This window comes from Diabrotica undecimpunctata, chromosome 4 (assembly GCF_040954645.1).
Source record: "Diabrotica undecimpunctata isolate CICGRU chromosome 4, icDiaUnde3, whole genome shotgun sequence".
NCBI lineage: Eukaryota > Metazoa > Arthropoda > Insecta > Coleoptera > Chrysomelidae > Diabrotica > Diabrotica undecimpunctata.
This window is the reverse complement of record NC_092806.1, coordinates 13,801,997-13,814,862: the sequence shown is the minus strand read 5'-3', so window position 1 is coordinate 13,814,862 and position 12,866 is coordinate 13,801,997. Positions and strand designations below refer to the sequence as shown.

General features: G+C 34.2%; 1 protein-coding gene across 3 annotated transcripts in view; it reads right to left on the bottom strand.

Moving 5' to 3' along the window:
* Positions 1-12,866, bottom strand: part of LOC140439200 (ATP-dependent helicase brm-like) — a 47,443-nt gene continuing 34,577 nt past the window's right edge. The window contains exons 17-21 of one of the 3 annotated variants that reach the window (XM_072528952.1): positions 10,583-10,627; positions 10,266-10,477; positions 9,818-9,944; positions 7,753-8,063; positions 1-6,362 (exon numbers count right to left, since the gene is read on the bottom strand). In XM_072528952.1, the coding sequence (XP_072385053.1) occupies positions 6,356-6,362; positions 7,753-8,063; positions 9,818-9,944; positions 10,266-10,477; positions 10,583-10,627 (702 nt within the window). In that variant the 3' untranslated portion in view covers positions 1-6,355. Of the gene's footprint in view, positions 8,064-9,817; positions 9,945-10,265; positions 10,478-10,582; positions 10,628-12,866 lie in introns of all 3 variants that reach the window. The other 2 variants (XM_072528951.1, XM_072528953.1) reach the window with 2 other exon arrangements.

The following is a 12,866-nucleotide window of genomic DNA, read 5'->3' as shown; positions in this document are numbered from 1 at the left end:
AATACATTTAATGCACAGTATAACTTGAGACATGTCAAACACGTATTTTAAAGCTTTTAAAAAATGAAAGACATATTGCACTTCGTAACTATTGAGTAAAATTGCACCATTGTAAATCAATAAATAACAGAGGGCATCATAAAAAGAAATCTATGATATACAAAATGGATCAATAATATATTTAAACAAATGTATAAAACTGTCAAAATATATATTTGTCGCTCATATAAACATTAACTTTCTAATATTATTGTTTTAAGAAGAAAAAATTTTCATGTACAACCATTCCGTGAGGGCCATAATTTGTTTTTTTTTTGTGAGTTAAGATTTTAAAATTTATTTATATTAGTAAATTAAAAATGTATCAAAGTATTCATTCATTTAAAAAGTAAAAAAATGATATATAAATAGAATAAAGAGAAGATACTTTTTAGGAACGGTGGAATCCACACGTCGTTAAAAATATAAACACAGTACTCTATATCCAAAGTTAAGCCAACATTATTTAACTGTATGAAAAATCAATGAACTTGAGAATTACTTCGAAAGATCTTCTACTTTTACCTAGGCATATTGCCCTTTTTTCCTCTTATTACATATCTCATATAATATGGAATGTAATAGACCACTTGTACCAACGTTTGACGATTTCCAAAAAGCTTTCGACACTATTGAGCTTCCTACAATAATTTTTCTTCTCCATTTATTTTTCAATATAATTCTGACTTCGATACTCTCACTATTATTTCACCTGTCCCACTCAGCAATGAATGTCTCCTAATTTTTTCGGTGACATTTTCGTTGTTTTTTTCTTCTCGGTAGCTCGGTAAGCTTTGCTTATATCGACTTTGTTCCGCTCGAACTCTGCTGTCACATCCGTTTCGGGGACCATTATTATTATCCAGATTTAGCCATACGGCTCACACTCCCCTATAAGGGGAAGATCCACTTATCCCAGATACCTATGGTATCAAAAGGATTGAGCTCTGGTGGGACTCTTTTTGTGTTATCGAGCCCTAGGTGACTTGGTATGCTGGAGTATATCCCAAAAATTTTCGTACACATCTGGACGTGGCGAGGAGTACAGCTTTCTGCATGGTCTTATAGAGATGTTCATTTAGACCCAGCTGTTTTATGTTCTCTGGGAGGTTTTTGGGAATAACACCAGTAGTAGAAGAATAATAGGTACTGTCTGGGTCTATTTTTCATTCTCCACTGTCTCCTTATTTGTATTTCTAGATCCCTGTACTTGGCGATTTTTTCGTTGTATTTAACATGCAAATTATTGGTGTTAGGTATCGCTACATCAATAAGTGTTGTTTGTCTAGTAAGTTTATTAACTAGTATGAGATCCGGTCTATTATGTGCCACTGGTTGGTCTGTGAGCACAGTGCGATTTCAGTATAGCTTGTAGTTGTCATTTTCAAGCATTCTGTCAGGGACGTATTGATAATAAGGAAGATGGTCGGTTTGGAGAAGTCCCAGTAGATCTTGGTGGAGAGTCATGACGTTTTTTATAATCAGTACCGACAAACGCCTGGCAGCCACCGGTAAGATGTTGGATGGTTTCTTGTGCTTGGCATCCATAAAGGGATTTGTCATTTTGGACTTGCTGAATGGCAAGTAGGAAACCCTCAGTTTCGGGAAACATCTTTCCTGATGTCAACCAATAGTTCGACGCTGTATTGTCGACATATTCTTGGCTGATATTATTGACATGTCGCCCATGCAGAGGTTTACTCATCCAGATGCGCATTTTTCTTGCTTAGTCAGGTAGTTTATGCGCATTTCTTGTTCCCTCAGTTTAAGCGGCGTTGTATCATCTACTGCGCAAATTGCTCGATGTAAAGTAGATGTCTCAGCCTTAACCTGAAAATAAGTTCTTAAATAGCAACTTGTTTATCCAGTTGCTCACCTATGTCCATAAGTCCTCTTCCCCTTGATAGTTATTATTGTTATTATTATTTTTATTTTGCTCATTGTGTATATATTTATATCATTATGATTTTATATGTGCCTAGTTACTAACTGCATTCTTCACTATTGAGTGAACGCACCTATGACGGTGCCATCTACCTTGAAGGGCAGAAAATAGACGTTGAGTTTCTCTAAACTACGCATCGAAAATTGAAATATTTGCTAGAATTTTAATTAGAGAAAATTTGAAATTTTTTGAATATAATGTACATAAGATTTCTTTTAAGATGCAGTATAAGATGGTAGCTGGTTTTCAATTAACTAATAGTGTTTATTATAGTTAAAGACTTATTTTTAAACGAACAACTTATTCTTTTATAGATCTTTTGAATGCAGTCTTATCTCATTCAAAAAAAGGTAACCAAAGCTACTATACATGAAGTCTAAAAACTCTATTCAAATAATCCAGAGTCCAGGTCATCTGATTAGTTTAAAGGGCTACAATACGTATTTTTACTACCTGTTTAAAAGCCTTTCGCTACTGTAAGAGTAAAATTTTAAATAAAAAGACATTTTTTTTACTATTAGTGTGCTTTATAAATATTTTCGGAAAAACATATCAGTTGAAAGAAATTACCCGAAAAGTAGTCATTTTTTAATGTTTTTGGATGTAAATAGGAAGACAACTATCTTTTTTTTAACAAACCAGCTTTGTACTGCTCAACTCTATCTGCTGATCCATCATCAAACCGCTGAATCCCATCATTTCTTCTTCATAAATGTAAAAATTGAAATGTCTTTTTTTTGTATTTTTAATCTTTAAGTTTACCATGTTTCCACATTTATTTAGCCAGATATCAGTTTCCTCTCAAAAGATGCTTTATTAATGCGGTTCTCCCAGATTTTTTGTTATTAAAATTTCTTAGTGCTTCTACGCTACCTCATTATCTAATATGTAGTTCTTCGTCTATTACTACTTCTGATATGGTTCGCTTATTTTCTTCTTCGCCTTTAGCGAATAAGTATTGCAAGTAATCACTCCATGTTTCTTTTTGAATGTGTTTTATTTGTATTTAGTTGGTTTATGTCTTTTCGTTTTGTACTAATTCTCCATATTTATTTCTAGGTTCCTTAACAGTCTTGTCCCATCGGTTTAGAGAAGCTATCTTGATGCTCTCCTCTAATTTTTAGAATTAACTTCCCTCTGTTCCCTTTAAAATTCGTTTGTAGTATGCCAGCTGAGTTTATTGGTTCTATACTATAGAAATAGGGGAGAGTCGCCTAAAACGGGGACGCATGGTAATATGGGGACATTCAAAATTTCAGTAATAAAGTGGGGAATTGACCGCCGAACGACGCGTGGCTGTTCTTAGTTGCCTACTAACCAGTTTGCAGTAAGTAGACGAGGTATGAGCTTATGTTTGTTTTGTGTACAGTCGAACCAAGATTTTTTGTGATTTGTTTACGATTTCAACCTGCACTGTTGGTTGGTGTTAGCAAGGTACATTGAAATAATCAATTTCGGTAAGTAGACCTTTGGTTCCGCTGTCTTTAAGCCACATTTTCACATAATACTCATTTAAAAATCTTAGCATTTTAGCTTCGATACGCCATATTTTTTAATTACGTCATAAACGGGTCAAATGGGGACGGTAAGGGTAGCTCAAAACGGGGACGTCCCCATTTTAACCTATGGAATATTTTAATGTCGATTACGTTTTACTAGGTACCTAGGTAGAACTGCTTTTGACAAATTATTTAAATATAAAGGTATTATTGAAAAAAGTCTGAGTCTATACAAAAACTACTAGCATTTATACATTGAATTATCTAAATAATTATGTTTTTTTTAAGATTTCACATAGGTCGTTTTACAAAAAAAAAAAGACAGAGTTGGTCCAAGGAAAGTATGTATGATGGCCGCCATTCAAGAAGTGTTAGAAGTGTTAGAAGGCAACATGGGTTACAGAAAAGCATCGAAGCTGTATGCTATTCCACAAACTACTTTGGAGCGCAAAGTAAAAGAAGCTCGAGAAAAAGGATTGAGTTCGAAAGAAGCTGCAGAAAAAATATTGGGTAGGTTTAAGACTGTGTTTTCCGAAGCGCAAGAAAATGAACTTATGGATTATATTTTATATTTAGAAGAAAGATTGTTTGGCCTTTTAGATTTAAGAAAACTAGCTTTCGATTTAGCCGTTAAAAATCACATTCCACACGTATTTAATGAAGATAAGAAAATGGCTGGTAAACATTGGCTTTATGGCTTTCTAAGGCGACACCCCAATTAGCATTACATAATCCTGAAAAAACTTCACTGGCAAGAGCAAAAGGTTTTAATCCAGCAGCAGTAACGAAATTTTTTGATTTGCTTGAATTTTTATATACGCAACACAATTTATCACCCAATGATATCTACAACGTAGATGAGACCGGCATTATGACTGTACCTAACAAGCCTGCCAGAATCCTTGCTCTGCGTGGTAAAAAGCAAGTGGGTTGTTTGTCCTCAGCAGAACAAGGTGTACTGGTGACCTTAGAAACCTGTATAAATGCTGCAGAGAATTTTATGCCAGGGATGTTTGTATTTCCCCGTAAGAAAGCAAATCCGCTCTTAATGGATGGTGCCCCACCAGGGTCATCTGCAGTGACTGGTTGAATTACCAAAGAAAACTATTTGTATGGTTTAAAAAGTTTATTGAGTTTTCTAATCCCGGACCTCAAAAACCAGTGCTGCTTATTCTTGATGGTCACAGTTCCCATACCAAAAGTTTAGCACTCCTTCATCTTGCTCGGGAAAATAAATTATTATGTTTTCCACCACACACCACACATCGATTACAACCGCTGGATGTCTCATTTATGGCACCACTTAGTACATTTTATGCACAATACGTTAAAAAAGGTAGCTTAATCACCCTGGCAGGGGTGTTACAATTTATCAAATTGGACAACTAGTCAATGCTGCTTTTTCAAGAGCAGCTAATGTTCAAACCGCAGTGAAGGGATTTGAAAAAACAGGAATATATCCTTTCAATAGAGATGTATTCCCTGATTACCTGTTTGCCCCGTCAGATACCACACAATAACCAAACCACAATTCTTAGCAGCAGATATCATGCAGCACTACTACCAACGCCACAAACAATAGAACAGAACATTCTACTTTTTCAAGTGGAACTGTGCCTTCTAACGACGCTTCTCCTGAGCCTTATAAAGAAACTTCTCCTGAGCCATCTACTTCAACAGGTGGGTCTACGTCACCCAAATCAGCTTTTCTGCTTTCACCAAAAATTTTGATGCCTCCACCCCAAGAAAAGGAGCGTGTAAAAAGGAATAGTAACAAGAGGAAAGGTAAAACTCTCATATTAACATCGTCACCATACAAGGCTGAACTAGAGGCCGAAGAACAGGAGCGCCAAGAGAAACAAGAAGGTACCTAAACCCAAAAAAAGACCTTTTCAACAAAAATAAAAAATCTGCGACTTCCAGTGATATTCTATTAAAGAAAAGAAAGACTAGAGAACCAGTCCTGTTACTGCCCAAGAAAATGAAACAAAAGAATGGTTTGTCTATCCAAAATAAGCGTAAAAATAAAAAGTGTCAGGCTGAAGATTCTGATACGTCCTCTAATGAAGACGAGGAAGAAGAAGACGAAGAAGCTTGCATTTTTTGCAACGAGATGTACAAAAACACTTTCGATCAGGAAGGTAGATTCGGTGCTGCAAATGTGGTGGATGGGCACATGAAGCTTGTTCAAACTGTGAAGATAATGATGACACTTTTATATGCGATTTTTTATTTATAGTTTAATTTTTATTTTTTAATACTGTTCATACTGTCATACTGAACCTACTGTATAATAATGTTCAATACTTCATTACATGTTTAATTAAAAAATAACCTAATATTTCCATGTACCCCATTTTACCCACTCTTTCTTAAAAAACGAGGTATTTGCACATTTTCAAAAATGTCTATTTCTGTCCTATTTTTTGCCCCTACGTAATTTTTGTTAAATACTCAAGATCTGTTTTCTGGTACCTGAAGATACACTTTAACTTTTCTGCCCTTACGTAATTTTTGTTAAATACTCAATATCTGTTTTCTGGTACCTGAAGATACACTTTAACTTTTCTGCCCTTACGTAATTTTTGTTAAATACTCAATATCTGTTTTCTGGTACCTGAAGACACACTTTAACTACATAATTATGTAAAATATTTTATTTATTACAACTTTTCATTTTATGTCACAAAATGTGATGGGGTCCTCATTTTGGGCAACTCTCCCCTACTTTCTTTTTCTTTGCGTTTTATCTTCACTTCCTTTTTAAACCAAGAAGTTTTCATTCTGGATATGTTATTGTTCGTCACCTTTTTCTATCAGATAGCCTCTATCGCTTCTATTTTATCTTTCAGCTTCTTCTTCAAGTGCCCTCTCAGCTACTAAACCAAAATTAAAAATCAAAGATTAATAGTAAAGCACGGCCAACTGTCATGTTATGGCATATACGACAAAATAAATGATTATAATTTTTCTTCAAAATTTTTCTGAACACTTTATTTTATTCGACATACTGTTTTTCATATCAGTTACTTCATATATCACGTGATAAAAGTAATTGTAAACCAGCAACGATCGATAAAATCTCCTAAACTACAATATATCTAGTTGTTGCGATAGAAATAAATAAAATATTGTAAAATTGGAATAAGAATTCCAAGAATACCTAATACATAAGCTTTGAGCTGAGAGTTTAAAAACATTACATTTAACTTGTGTACAACGTTGATACACTCTAGAGGCAACCACGTCCAACAAATGATATTTTAATATCGAAATATATTAGAAGATCATCCACTTAAACTAATTAAAAAATATCACATTAGCACAACCAGAAATTTTTTTAATACCTTAGGTAGGTAAAATTGTACGCGTCTTAAACGCGAAAGTCAGCCACTGATTAAAGAGTATGTACAATTGGTCTAAATCCTTGAATTACTTGAGACCAAACTGAAGCCGACGTTTTCTTAAAACGACCAATGACTTCTTGCCCCGAATGGTACTTAAAATTTCTTCTAGTATTTTTAACGAATTCCCTTGTCCATTTTAAGATTTTTCTGTACATTTTTTCATAATGTATCGCTGAGGATCCACCATTTGTTGACTTTTGTACAATAACAAACTTACGAGGTCACAAAATGTATTTACAAATTGTGAGTTTCCCTATATATTGGCGTACACACTACACATCGAAAGTTATTAATACTAATACTGTAAAACTATTTTAAATTAGATCATATGGCAAAATATCTCGCCAAAATCGCGTGCGTACTCTTAACCACCTCACGACAAGTACTCACAGTTCTTCTCTAATATCCTCGCTTCTTATATCGTTGATACTCAATTGATACATCATATTTTTATTCGTTTTCAATGGCCATTTTGTTGTTATCTCATTTCTAGAGTTTATTGCGTACGTGACTGATGTCTAATGCAAGTTGTATAAATTCTATTCTTGCACTTTGTACTTGTCATTTTGTTTGTCCATAAAATATCTGTAAGATATCCATTTATGCTATTATTGCTTATTGCAGTATGTTCTAACTTTAGAAACTTACAGCTGAGGGGCTTGCTAGTTTTTCTTTGCTGGAGTTATCTTAGATTCAAGGTTATCAGACTTTATATTGCCAATATGTACATAAAACTCAATATTAATCAGCAACTGACTTCCATCTCCCTAAAATGTATCAACTTATTCCACTAAAAATTTTCAACACCTAAAAAGTGAAAAAGATTTAATCGTCTTCTTCATCTTCATCATCAGAAATATACCTTTTCTGACGTTTTCTCCTACCACTAGCACCGATACTATTGAGCTTTCTGCTCTTGAGCTTAATTTTCATTTTCACCGTGGACTCGGCCTCGGGCTTTTTGACAACTGGCTCGGTATCAGACTTACATTCCTCTTTTTCTTCTTCTACCTCCGATTCTCCTGCGTCGGTTTCGATGCGCTGTTTAGCGTTGCAGAACACCGACTGGAGCACGATGCTGTCTTCGTGGATCAGGGAGGCTTCTTCGTTGTAGATTTGAGCGTTTTGACAAAGCAGCATGAAGTCCCGTTCAAGGTCTGCAAAGTCGGTGTACTAAAAAAAGAATTAGTTAAACAATATGACATGCTGGAAGGAAAGGACTGTTAAAATTAGAGAGATTGGTAGCAAATTTTCTGTTGCACATCTAATTTTTTTTTTTTGTTATATTTGTCGAAGTTATGAGGTCACTGACTTTTTTAGATTACTCTATATTTAATTAAAGAAATGAATAGCTTTTTCAGAGAGAAATTCAACGGTATACAGCTTAGCTATCCTTCTCTACTAACTTTACGAAATATTCGAAGAAATGTTTTGGAATACACTAGGAGCAAAAAGACAAATGAAATGGGAAAGACCTTTTATTAAATAACATGTTCAAAATGACCTATCTATATGAATTAACTATCTGACAGTGGCCAATTCAATGTTCGAATCCATCAGAGATATTCTGAATAATATTATTAGGAGTGATGTTTAAAATTTCCTTCCTAATGCGTTGTTTTAGCTCTTAGATGTTGTCTGGCCTATTTACATAGACTTTGCTTTTTAAATAACCTCACAACCAAAAGTCTAGGGGGTTAAATCCGGAGCCCGAGGTGGGCATTCATACTAACTTCACTTATCCATCGATTTGAAAATATTTCTTGAACACAATTCTGCACGTCATCCTAAAATAAGTTGACACCACATGTTATTAGACGATACATCCCGATCGGCTTTATTAGGCAACATGACTACTAAGGCTTGGATAAGGTCAAAACGTAAAAAATCTAAGTAAACATCTGCAACCCAGCTTGCCATCGAAAAAATTTGGGCCCACTATCCGATTTCCAACAATCCCAACCCAAGCATTAACTTTTTGTGGCACTAGTGTATGACCTTCTTAAAACCAATGTGGATTTTCTGGACTCCAAAAGCGTGTATTTTGTTTATTAACGGATCCGTTTAAACAAAATGTTACTTCGTCAGAAAATGGGATACAGTTTCTAACGTTGGGATGTCTTCCGAGCAAATTTGCAACCGTCTCACAAAACTCCAGCCTTCTGTCGGTTTCATCTACCCACAGTTCTTGCATACTATTGACTTCGGGATGCCAATTTTCATTTTTGAGAGTTCGGTGACCTGCAAATGTTGACAGTCCAAAATTGTTACCTAAAGAGCGAACGCTCCCACTTGTATAAAATTTCCTGAGTACTCTACTTACAGTTGCTTGATTAATCCTGTGTTGTGGATATTTATTATTAAATAATTCGCACACTTCTCGTTGATTGTGTGACACTCGGGTTCCATTAGTCTTTTTCCAGCATGCAAAGCTCTGCTGAAAGTAACGATCCATTCCACAGCATCCCGTGAGACAAGAATGGACAAGAAAAAAAACAAAGAAAATCCACGATTAAGCTCAGTAAGGACGAAAAACCTCCAGCGAGCGAGCATGAGCGGCCACGAAGTGAGGAAAAGGTTTGAGTACTTGTTTTAGTAAGGCTTCGGCCCAAAAGGGACTGGACAGCCGAAAATGAGAAACATAGATGTAGAGTATACACAAATGCTCTTTCAGATCGCAGTATAGGAAGGAAATGGATAAAAGGAAGGAAGTTTGACCTCGGAGATCCTATATAAACAAAATTGAAGCAACACTGACAAAAAGAATAAAGGGACACAATTATTTGAGGAAAGGCGGTGAAAATTGTAATTACCTTTAATATACTAAGGGTAATGAAGAAAATTAAAAGTGAAGCGTATATGATAAAAAACTAACGAAAAGGTGGGATAAACAATATATTATATTTTCTAAAATAAAACTTCCTTACCTTGCCATCTTCGATCCTATTCAGGATTTTATTCATATCAATTGGTTTCTTGATAATTTCATAATAATCTGGATAATCTTTTTTCGGTGGTAGTCTAATAAAGGGTTCGCTTAACAATCTACCATCGCTAAAATGTCAACAGTGATTTAACAAACAAGTGTTTTAATTGAATTAATAATCAAGACACTCTAACGCGCGAGCGGCAGCGAACGTGTTAATGTTTGATATTATTAATTGCCATATTAATCCATGAGTAATTACACAACTTTTCTGTCGACTGCGTTTTTAGTAAAATGACCTTAAAATTAATTGATATAATTTTATATGTACAGAAATCGAGATGTGTGCTTTTTTTATATCAAGTACTTTGGATTTCTTAGGTCACAGACGCACAGTCGACGGAAAAAGTAATTATGAATATATTCTCGAATCAAATGTATTACGTTACCTATCCGTGTATCTTGTAACTATCGCCATCAACCTCTTCATCTGTTTCTTCATCTTCGTATCGCCAATTTGTAATTTAGTCTTTCTCTTGATGATATTATCTACTTCACAGTCAGAGTCATCACCACGTTTCCGTCTTTTACGACCTTTCTTTTTCTTGACCTTTTCTTCTTCCTCGTCTTCTTCTTCGTAATCCCCAGTATTGTCTATTGCCTACAAATTATTAACATTTAAGAAAACTGTAGCGATAATATATCTATTAAAGTTGGTTGAAAACGACATATAAGCTGTTAAAAATTTTCTTTTATGTTTCTTCACCTTTTGATCTTCCTCATCTTCTTCGTTTCCAGTGCGGGTTACAGCCTAAAATTATTAATATTTAAGAAAAAGTAAGCAAAACCTATTAAAATGTTCTGTCCAAGGAAAAGTAATGTTACATTAAAAATGTCTACAATATATGAGTTGCATAGCCAAAGGGTCTATTCACTAACAGCAGAGTTAAATTAAATTTAATTAAATTTCACTAACAGCAAAATTTATTTTGACAGGTCAAGATAGCTCTGGACAATTGTCGAAGTAATTCATTTTGGTCGCTTGTCTTGTTTGGTCTCTTGAAACGAGCAGTTATTCAGTGCTAATCACAAGTCCGTTCTCTCCCTCGTATCTTTTGAACGGTTATACTTATAATAGTGAAATTTTAAAGGAGGTCATAAATAGACGTAGGCTTCTTAACTAGTCATAACAAGTGACGTAATAGTGACAGATGACGTAGAGCGCCACTATGAGAGATAATTTTAAATGGGACCTTATGGCAAGTGATACCTTGTTTGAAAGGTATTGAAAATACCTATTCAGTCATAATAATTTTGTTTGAGTTTTAACTCATTTTGATGAATACATTAAATAATTACTAAAATTGTAACTTCTCATTTAATTAATAAATATTTAACAACCAGTTCTTATAGTAAGTGTTCAAAATGTGCTCCATCTATTTCCTGTCAGTAATGTATCCTCTTTCTAAACTCTTGCCGTACTTGTTCAAATGTGTCGGGGGAAATTGCCCTACATTCTTCAATAATTCGTTGTTTCAAAATGTCAATATTGTCGGGTGCTGTAGCGTAAACTTTAGATTTCAAGTATCCCACAGAAAAACATCTAATGGTGTGAAGTCCGGTAACCCAGCTAGCCATTTTATCGTACCTCGTCTTCCAATCCATCTACCACGATATATCACATCTAGGTTACATCTTACTGCACCATAATGGTGTACAGGAGCACCATCTTGTTGAAACGTTATTTCCAAGTTGCCGAATTCATCTAGATTATTCTCCAAAATTTTGAATATTAACAGTTCAATTGCATTTTGTAACATCTCCAGATACACTTCACCGGTTACGTTAGTATTGAAAAAAACAGGCCCAACTATGTGGTTTCCCAAAATACCTGCCTAAACATTTTTTCTTTTGGAAATTGAGTATGTGTTTCACGAAAACATGCGCATTTATCACTCCAATACCTCACATTGTGTGTGTTAACATTTCCATTAAGAGAAAAAGTACTTTCGTCACTAAAACAAATTGTTATGTTAATTAATTAATTATGTAATCGGGCTGTTGGTTAATTTTATTGCACATATTTTCACAGAATTCTAGTCTTCAGTCGAGGTCATCATCTGAAAGTTGGTGCACAATTTTTAATTTGTATGGATGAAATTTGTTGTCCGCCAACACTCGGTGTACTGTCTTTTGATTGATTCCATAGATAGATGCAACTTGGGCTGTAGAAGAAGTAAGGTTCACTACCATTTCTGAAATTATGACAATTTTTTTGTCATCACTAATTGTTGGTCGACCAGTTCGTTTGACATCTTGAACACTACCTGTTTGTTTAAACTTATAGTAAGCTCTAGATATAGGGCAATCGGAGTACCTCTCATTAAAAAGACGTTCCGCTGCATGGAAATTATTTCCATATTCACACAATTATAAACACAGCTGCTACTTTGTCGGCTACAGTAAGTACCATTCTGCCTTTGTAAAGATTTAAACGTCTCGTTAAACAATAATTACTTAAACTAAATATTAACTAAGAACAATTAACTAAAACCAACTTGACTAAATTTGAATTGACTAAACTAAGCAGAAACAGAAACTAAATATTCAGATATAAACGCGTTTGCAAACTTAAAATAACTAGAGAATTTAATAAACTAAGCAGAAACAGAAACTAAATATTGAGCTATAAATGCTTTTGCAAACAAAAACAACTAGAGAATTGACAAACGTCAACTTTTTTGACAAATAACCAAAGGCGGACGTTAGAATTTTTATTAATTAAATGACAAACTATAATTTTAGTATTTATTTAATTTATTCGTCAAAATAATCTTAAATCCAAACAAAATTAGTATAATTGAATAGGTATATTAAAATAATTGTAGTTTCGCATTTAATTAATAAATATTCTAACGTTCACCTTTGGTTAATTGTCAAAAAAGTTGATGTTGATGTAAAAACGAAAAACGTCAACTTTTTGACAAGTAACCAGAGGCGGAGGTTTCAATATTTATTAATTAAATGCGAAACTACAATTTTAGTAGTAA